Here is a 13084-nt window from a genome sequence, read left to right as displayed (position 1 = left end):
GCAGAATCTGAACGGCTCGTAGATCCACATCACACTGGATGGCTCATCCGGGCGGCTGTACAGACACTGCAGAATTTGGTTGCTTTCCTCCTTCTCTGAGTTGGCAGGCTGAGGGGAGACCAATCTATATACGTTAAAGCAAAATAATAGGTCCCCTTTAAAAATGTCAAAACAAATATACTGATAAGGACACAATAACATCTGACATTATTAAATAATGTTAAAATAATTCTGTCAAAATCATTCTGTTGATGGATGGCTGCCTCTATGGATGGATGGATGGATATTTATTTCTCCAGAAAATAATCACTTGCAATGCAAAATGTTATTGTCAAAGATGCCCTGGTTAAGATATGCAGCGGTTTGGCTCAGCAGAAATATGTTGAAACTTTGCTTGAATTTACTCAGGAAGATGGGTTCTTGACAATTCTGACGAGGACTAGAGGAATCAGTATATTTTCACCAGCTCCCTCCAATTTAGGATGGGTATTGAATATAAATAAAGGGAATATTTTTATCGGATCAAAGGCAATAACTTCATGTGCTTTTAGGAATGTGGATCTGTGGAAAAATTTGGAGCAAACTAAGAACAGGTTTATGACATTTAAGTCTATGGAAAAGCAAAGTGAACCAATGCATTTAGGGTTTATTTTATGAACACAAATTATTCATAGCAGATAATTTAGAGTCTGAATAATTTGGGATTCTGACTGTCTTGTAATAACAAAATGTGGTTTTGTATTTGAGAACACGTGTCGATGTAAAATGCATCACATTCGGGGCAAGTGTTAAATTGAACAAAGAATAATGGACGATATTCAACATTTGCAATACATGTCAGAGTCTGAAAATGATTAGCTGGAGACAAAGAGCAGCAGTGTAACATAGCACCGTAATGAATAGTTGAATTTGGCATTTGAAAAATGTGATCAAATGAATTAAATGTGTTGATCCACTTCAAATGACTTCTGTATATTATCTGTGTGTTGACCTCTTTATATCCCCCCATGTATAGTTGCAATAAACAAGATGTCAGGTTTTAAATGAAGACTGAAGCAGGCTGTAGTTCAGAAGGAAGTTATGATCTCTCCGAGGTATATATTGTGATTATAGTGCAAATTGTATGTATATTATAAATTAATAGTAAATATATTCTAAATCTCTGTAGGCGATGAGTGTATATATGGTTTAGAAGTATGAGTATATTATAATGTATGAGTATATTATGATATGTAATATATATTTATACTTCTATATATATATATACTTCTATGATGTGGATGGTTGGTTACTTAATCTTTTATTTTGGTTAAATTTATTATTTCAGGAATTATAGTGAAGATTTTTCACCCTTTTTGAGTTGGATTATTGTCATCTTTATTGTTATGTTATTATATTATTAATATATTATCATCTTTTATATTATCTTTTGTATGTCTATGGGTGGACCCCAGGAAGAATAGTCTTCCCATGGCGAAGACTAATGGGGATCCTTTTTAAATAAACAAAATAAACAAAATGAACCAGTGTGGTTCTAAGATTGATCCCTGAGGAACACACTGAGGCAGCTGGTATCCTATTTTATTCACTAGCATTTAACTCACCATGATTGTTTTATTTTATTTATGTGTCTTATGTTTCATGGTGTTTTGTTTTCCATTCGTCTGTCCAGCACTTTGTACCATGTTGTTGTTTTTAAAGTGCTTTATAAATAAACTTGACTTGATTTGACTTAATATTTAGTAAGCTAAGACAGTTCTGTACACGTGTCAAAGTGAAATGCGAGAAGGTGAGATGCTTAAAAAGTCTGGTCTAAATCATCTAAAGGCTTTTATTTTGAAATGTAAAGGGAAAAGGTGTTTTCAATTATGCGGTGTAACTTAACTGTTATGTACCATCACTCGTACGAGGCACAATGGCTCTGAAAGTGTCGAAACCTCATTGTTATGCAGGTTTTTATTTATTTATTTTTCTAATCTAGTTTTCTACCGCTTTTAATGTTTAGTTCAACTTTACGTTGAAGATGAATTAAGTAGTAAACTTTCAGATAAAGGACGCCGGGGTCAGAGACGCGTGTTACGGTGCTTTGTTTAGGAAATGCTGTTATCTGGGCAGAACGAGAGGCCGTGGCTTTGTGTGGACAGAGTGTGGCTATGACCAGCAGCTGATCGGAGGCTGTTTTCCTCTTGGATGAGGTTCCGGGTGTGGGGATGTCGGGGCGGGTGGCGGTGACCCTGCTGGCCGCGCTCTGGCTCTCCTCGGCCGGCCGCGCCGCTCCGCAGTCTCCCGCTGACAGATGCGACGATGGAAAGGTGCGTATAACCCCACTTTTTAACCTGCATATAGTCGCCACGGGTGTTTACGTGTGTGTGTTTTTGTTGCTGTAGCTCAATGTGGACGCAGACCTGCCGGCGGAGGCGGTTTACGGCCAGTGCGCTGTCCCTGCTCGGCCAGAGTCTACTCAGGTAACCATGGTTACGGCCAGACGCATCCTCACCAGTGTCACATTATCTCCCAAAAAAAAGCCCCAAAACTTCTAAATTGCATAAAAAAGTGTTTATTTTATATGAAAAAACTTTGATGCTTTGATTTAAAGTTTAAAGTGCTTTAATAGCATTGAACTTGCATGACTGTACAGACAGCCAACCATACTAGTAACTGAAATATCCTCCTATTCTATGTATGTCCACATCAGCCCAGATGTATAATATATACAGGTGAAGAATATGGTGTAAAAATTAATTTATTTCAATAATTCAACTAGCAAATAGTGTAAAAGTTAATTTATTTCAATAACTCAACTAGAATATGGTGTAAAAGTTAATTTATTTCAATAATTCAACTAGCAAATAGTGTAAAAGTTAATTTATTTCAATAACTCAACTAGAATATGGTGTAAAAGTTAATTTATTTCAATAATTCACAAAGATTTTGCTGGCCTTAATGTTTCCTGTGTTTTTATTTTGTTCAGTATTGGTAAATTTAGTGTTGATGTGTGTGTGACAGACGTGTGTATGGGGCGTTAATGAAAATACAGGACAAATCGCGTCCCGTATTAGTTCAATACGGGACGCAACATTTTTTTCTCAAATAAAGGACAATTCCGTATTTTACCGGACGGGTGGCAACCCTAGTTTCAGTCCACCTCGAGCCAGGAAGTGTAAAACAATTATGGGAAAGTCATTCTGATAAACTCTGCCCATTTGGCACGACTCATAAAACAAATCAGCCTTTATAACTACTTCCTTATCATCCAGTTCACAGTCCGCAATCTGCTCTCTTGTCTGCGTATAACGTTGTTGAATTTCTTCTCCCGTTCAATTAATACATCATTTCTTATCCTTATCTACAGAGACTTCCAAGTATTGACACAGTGCACGATCCCGAGGTGAGTAAACACATGTCCTGTGCTCTCTGCATGGAATCTGTTCAGTTGAGAAGCTGTATCTGGATATTTAAGCAAAACACTCAATGATGACACCAAATTCACAGTTTACGCATGAAGTAAAATGAAATTTCATCTTCTCTGTAGCAGCTTTAGTCTGGTTATTTCACTCACTGTCCTTGTTAAGTAAATAAAAACTGTGTGCACTGGGAAAAAGAAAGCTAAGAACTGATTTGACTTCTTTGTCGGTGATTTCAGGCAGCACCAAGTCTTTAGTAGGACAGGATTCATTTCGGGAAACCTCATTACTCAGTTGGAAAGATAAAAACAAACAGATCAGTTGCTAAACCCGTTAACACGGCGTCCATAACTCACAGCAACCGCAAAAGATAGTGGAGTCCAAATCAATAAATCCCAGTCTCCTTTCCTGCAGTTTATCAAGAGCTGAGTCCTCTTTGTGCCTTCTTGAAACTTTTCAACCCACCGTCTGCTTGTCATGATAGCGCGCTCATGTCTTGTTGTTGATCTGCCTTTTTCCTGTTTACATGTCTCTCTTGCTTTTCCTGTAAACAAATGAGAAAAACATTTTAAAAAATACTTTTTTTTTTTTCTTAACTACAGCCAGCCGTGAAGATATGCATGAATAAACCTATTTCCTACAACCACGCCATTCCCAACAGGTAAGCCTTCAGACCTTGCTGGTACCTGGGTCTCCTGGGTATCACAAAATTGGCCCGTTGTCTCAGTTGTTTTATGTTTTTAACACTGCAACAAATGGATTTATGTAAGATTATGTGAACAGGCTGCGTCTGCATTTGTGTTTGTTGCAGTGGAGCGTTCAGGCCGGTGAGGGCAGAGAGCGGAGAGTACCTGTATTGCCCTCCTCAACGGTGGCTCAACAACTTGCACGTAGGTCATGAAATCCTACATGTTTTAGTTCTACTTCCATCTCTGTGTTTTTACTCAGATCCCAGTAGTTGGTCTCTGGGACGGCGGTGTGAGGTGTGAGCGCAGCACCCTTGTGTTTGTTGGCCGGGCCTTTCCTCAGTCATACGTTTAGATACGGTGCGGCTGCTGCACATCTCATCAGATTTTCATCTAAGATCCAACAATAAACAAACAATGTGTTTAACTTGATAACACCCAAAAATATATTTGATATAAGACCCCAGTGGTAGAGCAAAATGCAAGTTGTGGGTATTATTTTAGATGACAAGCTGACATGGAAAAACCATATAGCATATGTAAAAGCCAAGGTGGTGAAGAGTATATATATTTTGAATAAGGTTAAGTTTATTTTGAATACTAACACACTAAGAACTCTGTATTGTACATTTATTTTGCCATATCTAAATTATTGTGTGGAAGTGTGGGGTAATAACTATGTAAGTAACATCTCTCCTCTGTTTGTGCTACAGAAAAGAGCAGTGAGAGTCATTCACAGGGTAGGCATCAGAGAACCATCAAACAGATTATTTATTTCGGCAGGTTTGTTGAAAATGGTGGATATAGTTGAACTTCAAACTTTAAAAATAATGTTTAAAGCAAAAAAAGATCATTACCAGAACAGTTACAAAATTTGTTCAGATTGGAGGATGAGGATAACAGACTTAAATTTGATTTCAAACATACTTTTGCAAGGCTAAACATAAAACAAATGTGTATTTCTGTTACAGGTGTAAAATTATGGCATGGACAAAGCAAGGAACTGAAAAGTTGCACAAGTTTGTATCAGCTTAATAAAATGTTTAAAAAAGGAAAGATAAGTGCCTACAAAAAAGAAGAAGGAGAAAGAGAAAAAAAATAGATAGTAGAGTGGTATTTTTGTTTGTTTTCTTGTTTATAAATATATGTATAGATAGATTGGTGTTCAGCAAGTCAATGTAATTGTATTAACAGAGAGGGGCAGGTATCATAAGTTTTCTTCTTCCTGCTCCTTTTCTTTCATGGTGATAATGTGTACTTCTTGGAATTTTGTACAACATTGTTAAGAAGATATACCATGAATGGAATAAATGAAATGAAATGAAAAAAAAAAAGTTACTTACTTTGACAAAAGTTTATTGGAGTCAGTAGTTTGTAGTGTAGTTCAATTAATGAAATGAGTTTGGAAGTGTGCTTTAGAGCTACTTTAAGAAAAAACACTCAAATATTTGAAGCTTGCTGTTGGACATCTGAGATGCATCTGCTAGTACGAACCATTCAACCATGAAAGGTGAAGTACGGTGGAGGAAACATCATGGTTTGGGTTGGCTTCACTGACTCAGGGCCTTGACTGCTTGCCATCTTCAAAGGGAAAAGGAACGATGAAAATATCCATCGTGCTGATGTCAGGATGGCTGTCTGGCAGCTGCAGCGTAGTAGAAGTTGGGTGATACAGCAAGTTTTAATAGAAATACGGTGGATCATCCTTAAACAGGCTGTGTGTAAAAGGCTGTTTCACCCCAGACCTTCTACAGAAGTGTCTGAGCTGCAGAAAACCTGCTGAACGCTGAGCCGGTTGGATTCAGGGTCCACAATGTAAACAGAAAAATGGAAAATCTCATTCTTGAGGAGCACATTTGTTGCAGAACCTCCTGTATTAATAACCCGGCAGCGTTGCCAGGGGAACGGCTCCTCAAACATGGTTCGTGTGCTTTTTCAGGGTTTAAATTCAGAGTATTACCTTCCACCCAGTTGGACCTTTGTTTGCAAAGCTGCTGCCCACACTCAACATGTATTTCCTTGGAAATGGGTTTTAATAAACAGTAATAGGCTTTATACTACCCGGACCAGCCAAAGCAAAACAAAAAGCAGCATTAAACATTTCTGTTTTCAGACTCAGCCTACTGAGATTGCTGTCATGATGCCTGTTTCTTGTTTTAAGGAAACAGAGCGCACAGACGGGATGAATGCCTCTATTACTTACCTCATCAGTAGGTGTATAACTACTCAGGTATATGGACTGCAGTCATAAGTTTCAGCCTCTCTTTTTTTTAACGTTTTTAATATTTTAAAACACTTTATGACTTGGCCATCACAAAAACCGTCTGTGCTCCAAATCATTTCAACGACATATTGTGAGGCAGTCTTGTGAACACACGCTGGAACTATTGTGCGTGCAAGGATTTGTTATGTTTAGTACCTATAAGGTAATAACATTATCCCTAAATGAAAACTATTCGACTACTTGAGTAGTTAAAGCTGAAAAAGAACAAAGAAAACGCAGAAATGGCTACCGGTACGTAGAAATTAGGGGTGGGTATTGGGAAGGACCTCACGATACGATACGCATCACGATACTTGAGCCACGATACGATACACATTGCGATATCCCGATTATGCGATATCCCGATTATTATATTCTACATAGTTCACCGAAAAATTTAAAAATGCATTACACATCTTAAAATCCAAGTTGTATATATGTACATCAGATGATAGTGATGGATCTTAAAATCCGAGTTGCACGTTCATCAGATTATAGTGACAATTCATGGGACAAACTGAGTCAAAACTATGTTTTATTATAACTATACAAGCTAAAGTTACAACATATTTGTATATGTTTTTCATATTATTTACATCATATGAAATTAACATTAAATTTAGTATGAGGTTGCTTTAATTATGTGGCAAATGATAATAAACACAAGAAAGATGGTACTAAAACCAAGGACAGGCACAGTGATCAGTCAGTATAGATATAAATCCATAAATAAATAAACCTCTGTCCATTATTTTTCATTTTTTAAGGAAAAAAACCTGAGCTCAGTGCAGGGCCCTCCCTTGGTAGAGAGTGGCAATGCCCAGGACTGTCACTTAGGTAGGAGCACTGGGTGATATAATGGGAAAAAAATCGGGGATAAAAAATATAAAAAAAAAAAAAAAAAAATTGATATTCAAATTTTTAATATCAATATTGAATCGGCTGGAAAAGTATTGCGATATTTTTTGCCCACCCCTAGTAGAAATACGACTGATGCTGACACACGACCTACTTTCCACAAGGACAAAGTGAGCTGCGGAAAGAGCTCTGCGTAGCGCTGCACCTAATCCTTATAGACCCCACTCTTCTCCTCGACTCGTCCTCACATCCGAGTCTCTCCCCCGGAGACGAGAGCAGAGGAGTCGGGAGGAGAGAGGGAGGGAAGGGGGGCTCAATCCAAAAGCCACATATCAACCTGAAATATGACCCTGGACAGAACAGGATCATCTAATCTCTGTTTTCTCTGAGGAAATAAGGTTCGGAAGGGTCGTTTTTTTCCCCCTAGTCTCCGAGTTGGTTATCCCTTCAGACGCCTAAACATACTGTTTGCAGTTAAGCACAGATAAGATGTTGCTATTACATTTTTCTTCCCGATGTGTTTTCCAGCTCGGAGCTGCTGTTCTGCTGCACCATCCTTGTGCTCCCCTGCAGGAGCGTCTCCTGCTGTCGGCCGTGGCTCGCTCCTGCCTGCCAGACTACATCATCACCCCACATCCACAACTGGACATACGCCTGGTCAGACAGCTTCCTATCTTTGAGGATTTTCAGCGAACTCTAGTTGGAGGAGTTTTTGTCGATTTTTTTTTTTTTCATAATAATATTTTATTGATTTTCAGTATTAACATAAAAGGTATAAATCAAAAACAGAATACAATACAAACAAAAACAAAAGAGAAAAAAAAAGGAAAAAGAAAAGGGCAATCGACACATCTATAGATACAACACAGTTACTATGTAAATTAAAAAAAGTTATATTGTGTAGTTACTTGCTTACTTACTTGCTTATGGCAGTCCATCGTTGTCGATGATGACTGTAATGAATAGTTGAATTTGGCATTTGAAAAATGTGATCAAATGAATTAAATGTGTTGATCCACTTCAAATGACTTCTGTATATTATCTGTGTGTTGACCTCTTTATATTAAATGAACCAGTGTGGTTCTGGGATTGATCCCTGAGGAACACCCTGAGGCAGCTGGTATCCTATTTTATTCACTAGCATTTAACTCACCATGATTGTTTTATTTTATTTATGTGTCTTATGTTTTACGGTGTTTTGTTTTCCATCGGCCTGTGCAGCACTTTGTACCATGTTGTTGTTTTTTTTTTTTTCATAATAATATTTTATTGATTTTCAGTATTAACACAAAAGGTATAAATCAAAAACAGAATACAATACAAACAAAAAGAAAAGAAAAGGAAAAAGAAAAGGGCAATCGACACATCTATAGATACAACACAGTTACTATGTAAATATAAAAGAGTTATATTGTGTAGTACACACAGCACACACCGAGCACATCAGAAGGTAAACTGCAAGAGTACAGCTGGGGGTCTAACATCCAAAGAATCACTTCCTTTATAAATCAAGGCAGATAGATCCCTGGGCAAATGGTCTATGAGAGGCCACCAAATTTTAATGAAGTTATCTCTATTTTTTAATTTGGCACTGAGTCTTTCCATCGGAAGAACTCTGTAGATTTCTCTATACCTTTGGGTTACTGATGAAGGTTTCTCATGAATCCAATAGAACAGAATGCATTTTCTAGCTACGCAGAGAAGCTTACTAAGTAGCTTGGCTCTACCAGGATCCAATACTCCACATTTTGACAGCAGCCCTAATAGAAACTGTCCAGGATCTTTACAGATAGTAGACTTCATAATTGAACTCAATTCTTTAGCCACATAGGACCAAAATCTAGCAATCTTGCGACATTCCCAGAAACAGTGTATGTAGGTACCAATCTCCTTTTTGCATTTAATGCATAATGGGGACCTGCTGGGATCGAATTTGTTTAAGATTTCAGGTGTTCTATGTTGCCTATGAAGAATCCTATACTGCATCTCTTTGTATCTATTACGTATGAAAATAGAGTGGGAGTTTTGAATGCTTTGAGACCAACATTCTTGTTCATACTCTGTTTGGAAGTCCCTTTCCCATCGCCTTGCAACACTGTCCACGTTGTGTTTTTCATGACTCAGAAAAGTGTCATAAAAGTATGAAATCAAGCCTTTTTTCTTAGTAAAATGCATAATAGTCTTTTCCAAATGCCCAAGACGAGATCCATCTTGAGGAAACCTAATGTCATTGTTTATAAAGTGGCGAGCCTGTAGATATGCAAAGAAATCTGTTTGTGGGATTCCAAATGAATTCTTAACCATTTCGAATGACATTAAAACACCATTGGCATCAATTTTTTGTCGATCTTAACATTAACAGAAGCTGAAAACCTGAACCAGTGCAGCACTAGTTCCTTTCAAGCAGCTTTTATGTTTTGCAGATAATTGTAGACATCTGTTTCAAAATACGTTTGGCTTATTGTTGATCTTACACATTCTGCAGATAGAGAAGGAAATGACTTTTCCGAGGCTCCATCACAGTGTGATAGCAGTTGTTGGATTATGACATGAGATTTGAAGCTCTGCCAGAACTGATGTTGTGTTTGCTCTCTGCTCCGAGTTCAGCCGGTAGCCTTGGTGTCCTGGGGTCGCACCTTGCAGCTGACCACCGCGGCCTCTGCAGAAATCTGCGCTTGGCTTCAGGCCACACAAGCCAGAGGAAATGCGTTTGCTGGTACGACCCAGACGAGGAAATACAACCTCCTGTTGATCAGATCGGCCGGGCTGCACCCGCTGGAACCGTCGATGGAAACCGAGGTTGGGGAGATTGAGCTGGTTTTTGTTGAGTCACATGAACATACATGTAAAACCAGTGTTCTGAGAGATATGGGTACATGTCGGTAACTTTTATTGTAAATCCCTAGGGCTCTCTGAGGCGGTGCTGTGAGGAGACCCTCTCCTCTCTACTGGGAGGAAGCAGAGAGGCCGAGGCCGGCATGAAGAAGAAGCCCTCCATACGGATTAAAGAGGAGATGAAAAGCAGAGAGATAAGAGCTGCCCTGAGACAAACAGAGAATAACAAGACACGTGGTTCCATGACAGATATCTCCAACGTTGTTTGGAGTGATAAGACTAACGGAACCATCCTTCAGCGGACAGCAGACGTCCAGCAGGACAACAGCACACTTGGAGCGTCAGTGGTTTCACTTTCAGGAAAAACCCTCACAGATCCTTCTGTTCTCAAGCAGGCGCCTCAGTCCGAGGTCCAAGATAAAGACCACGCCTTTACTTTGAGGCCAGCAACTCACTCGGTGTCAGTCCCCTCTAAGAGTGATTCCAGTTCCTCAGGATCGGGGGCTTTTCAGTCGCAGAAGAGCAGAGCGATGCAACCCACAGCGGCGGTGCAGGCGGCTGCTCGTGCAGACGCCGACCTCACACCCCAGAACGCTTCTGCAGCCACGCAGGCTTTTTCAGATGGCTGGAACCGTGAACAGAACCGCACCGCCGGGCCTGACGCCCCGGATGTAAGGTCCAAACACAGAGGTGCGTGGTCTGTCAAGCGCAAAGATGAGAACCCCGCTAAAAAGAAGGTGAAAGGAGAAAATGTAGCAGAAGGAAACATGAAGGCTGATGAAGTCATTGATTTAAAAGAGAGAGAGCTAGAGCATAACATAAAGCACGGACAACACCAAGCTGAAAACAGAGGGGTTGATTCGGCCTCCAAATCCCAAGCAGACCCACAGCCGGACATCCACAGCCAGGCTAACGCTAACGAGTGTGGGAGCTGCGACGCAGGGCAACGCTGCGACTGCAGCAGCGCCGCAGGGGCGGAGCTCCGCGCCGTGAGCCCGGGCCTGCCCCGCACCCCCAGGACAGACGAGGCGGTGTGGGCGGCAGCGGCCCTGGGCTTCCTGCTGGTTCTCCTCACCCTCTCCATCCTCCACACCCGCCTGTACCGCCACTGGAGGACCACGCCCAGCCTCTACTGGCACGACCCCCGGCAGGACTACGACAGCGTCGCAGGTGGGGGGAGCATCACACACACTAAGGCTGTTCGATTTTAAATCGTAATCGCAATTATGTAATTAGAACGATGTTAAAACGTGAAAATCGTAAAATCGATTTTTCACTTTTTTTTTTTTTTACCTTGTCTGCACACATATTAATGATTGATGGAAATACCTCTCAATACCTGCGACAAGTGCCCCATTGGAGAGGCTCTTTAGTGTAGGAGGGGGCGTTGTAACATGCCCCCGGGCATCCCTCAAGCCAAAACTTGCAAATGTGAATAGCAAATGTAATGACTGACATTACACACCTCTACCTCCTTCATGGGTTGCATTATTATTTAGCATGCAAACACCCAGTTTAGTTTAATTAGAAAATGTCTTGTTTTATTTAATTGGAAATATAACTTACTGTATGTTTGCAAGTGCTGATTTGCTGATTTTTTTTTCAGAGATAGAACTTTATATTTTATGATATTTTTTAAAACTTTTTTTCAACTTATTTTACAGAGTTTTGCACTTTATTCATTCATTTTTGGTTTAATAAGAGCAAAGTTTGCACTTAAAGCCCAATGGGGCAAATGTTCAATAAAAAAACAGCATATTTGAAATCATTTCTTTGCCTTTTGTCAATTCACAAAATAATCGTAATCGAAAATCGGATTTTGAGAGAAAAAAATCGAGATTTTATTTTTGGGCAAAATCGAACAGCCCTAACACACTGATTTGGATTGTCCGTGTCTTTCAAGGAAATAGAACAAGCATAACTCTAAGCTGAAGTTACAGAAGCTGCCTTAACTCGTGTTCACAAACGGTTTGATTAAATATTTCATCTGTTTTCATGTCTTCCAGATGTGATCCGTAGGAGGTTGCGAATTGCAAACAGGAGACGGAAAAGGGGGAGAAGGCAGGAGTGTGTTCTCCTGCCGAGCTCCTCCAGCTCAGAGGAGGATCCTTAGAGGAATAAAGGAAACTTCTCCAGGACTGTCCAGACAGAGCTTAAGCTTCGGACATGTAGAGGAGGAGAAGACGGAAACCAGCAGAGTAAAAGAAGCAGGTCCTGCTTTCACTGGACTGTAAACATCTTTCCTTACTGACTTAACTGGTCTGAACCAGCTTCATCAAGAAGACAGAAGGGTTGCTACGTGAAAACTAATGGTACAAGGGACTCATACAGGGGATCGTAAGTTCAAATTGCTTGGACGCAGAGCGCCTGTATCACCAGTGCTTTATAAGAATGGGACCATCGTTCTACTGGAAGGACCAAAAAAAAAAAAATCTGTTTTTATGAGCATCTGAAAATAGTGCTGGATTTTGAGCAAAAACATTCAACGAATGCTTGAAAAAGGCTCAAATCTTTTTATTTTGGTAGTTTTATAGTGATATCATCGTAATGTTACCTGTAAAGGTTTAGAATGAAGAAGTTGCTGTTGTAAGCAACACTTAGTCCTGTATTTTGCTGGAAAACGAACATGTAAATAGTTGCATTTTGACAAGACAATGGCTGGTGTTTGTTAAACTGTTGCATCTAAACTGGGGACTTCATGTAGCGTCTGCTGTGTAAACTGGACCATGATACACTTCGTAGTCTGACAACATCTTTCTTCTGTAACTTAGATTTTTAATAAAATATTGCAAAATTGCTGTTGGAGAGATCCATGTTGTCCTGTTTGAGCTTCGCGCTGTGTATAAATGGTCATGGTGAAGGGTTGGGGGGGGGTAAAGTTACCTTACTTGCACCATTTGTTTTAAATTTCTGACATCAAGGCTGCGTTTCTATCCAGTGTCACATATTTCATTTTCTGGATTAATCTTGCAGATGTGACACATTTGTTGGTACCTTTCTGTTAAAAAAGTCACAGAAATAACTTGAAATTGACAAAA

At 39.7% G+C, this 13084-nt stretch overlaps 1 protein-coding gene across 1 annotated transcript; it reads left to right on the top strand.

Annotated features, from left to right (window-relative positions):
* The first annotated feature begins 1886 nt into the window (after window positions 1–1886).
* tp53i13 (tumor protein p53 inducible protein 13) lies at window positions 1887–12849 on the top strand. The gene is made up of 9 exons (XM_061720503.1): window positions 1887–2312; window positions 2388–2465; window positions 3353–3388; window positions 4007–4065; window positions 4216–4294; window positions 7740–7868; window positions 9819–10010; window positions 10118–11216; window positions 12053–12849. Exons 1-9 carry the CDS (start codon window positions 2211–2213, stop codon window positions 12157–12159), a joined length of 1881 nt encoding a protein of 626 aa, XP_061576487.1. The 5' UTR covers window positions 1887–2210; the 3' UTR covers window positions 12160–12849.
* Window positions 12850–13084: the final 235 nt, after the last annotated feature.

Source organism: Cololabis saira, chromosome 4, assembly GCF_033807715.1.
Source record: "Cololabis saira isolate AMF1-May2022 chromosome 4, fColSai1.1, whole genome shotgun sequence".
NCBI lineage: Eukaryota > Metazoa > Chordata > Actinopteri > Beloniformes > Belonidae > Cololabis > Cololabis saira.
This window is presented reverse-complemented; position numbering and strand designations above follow the sequence as displayed.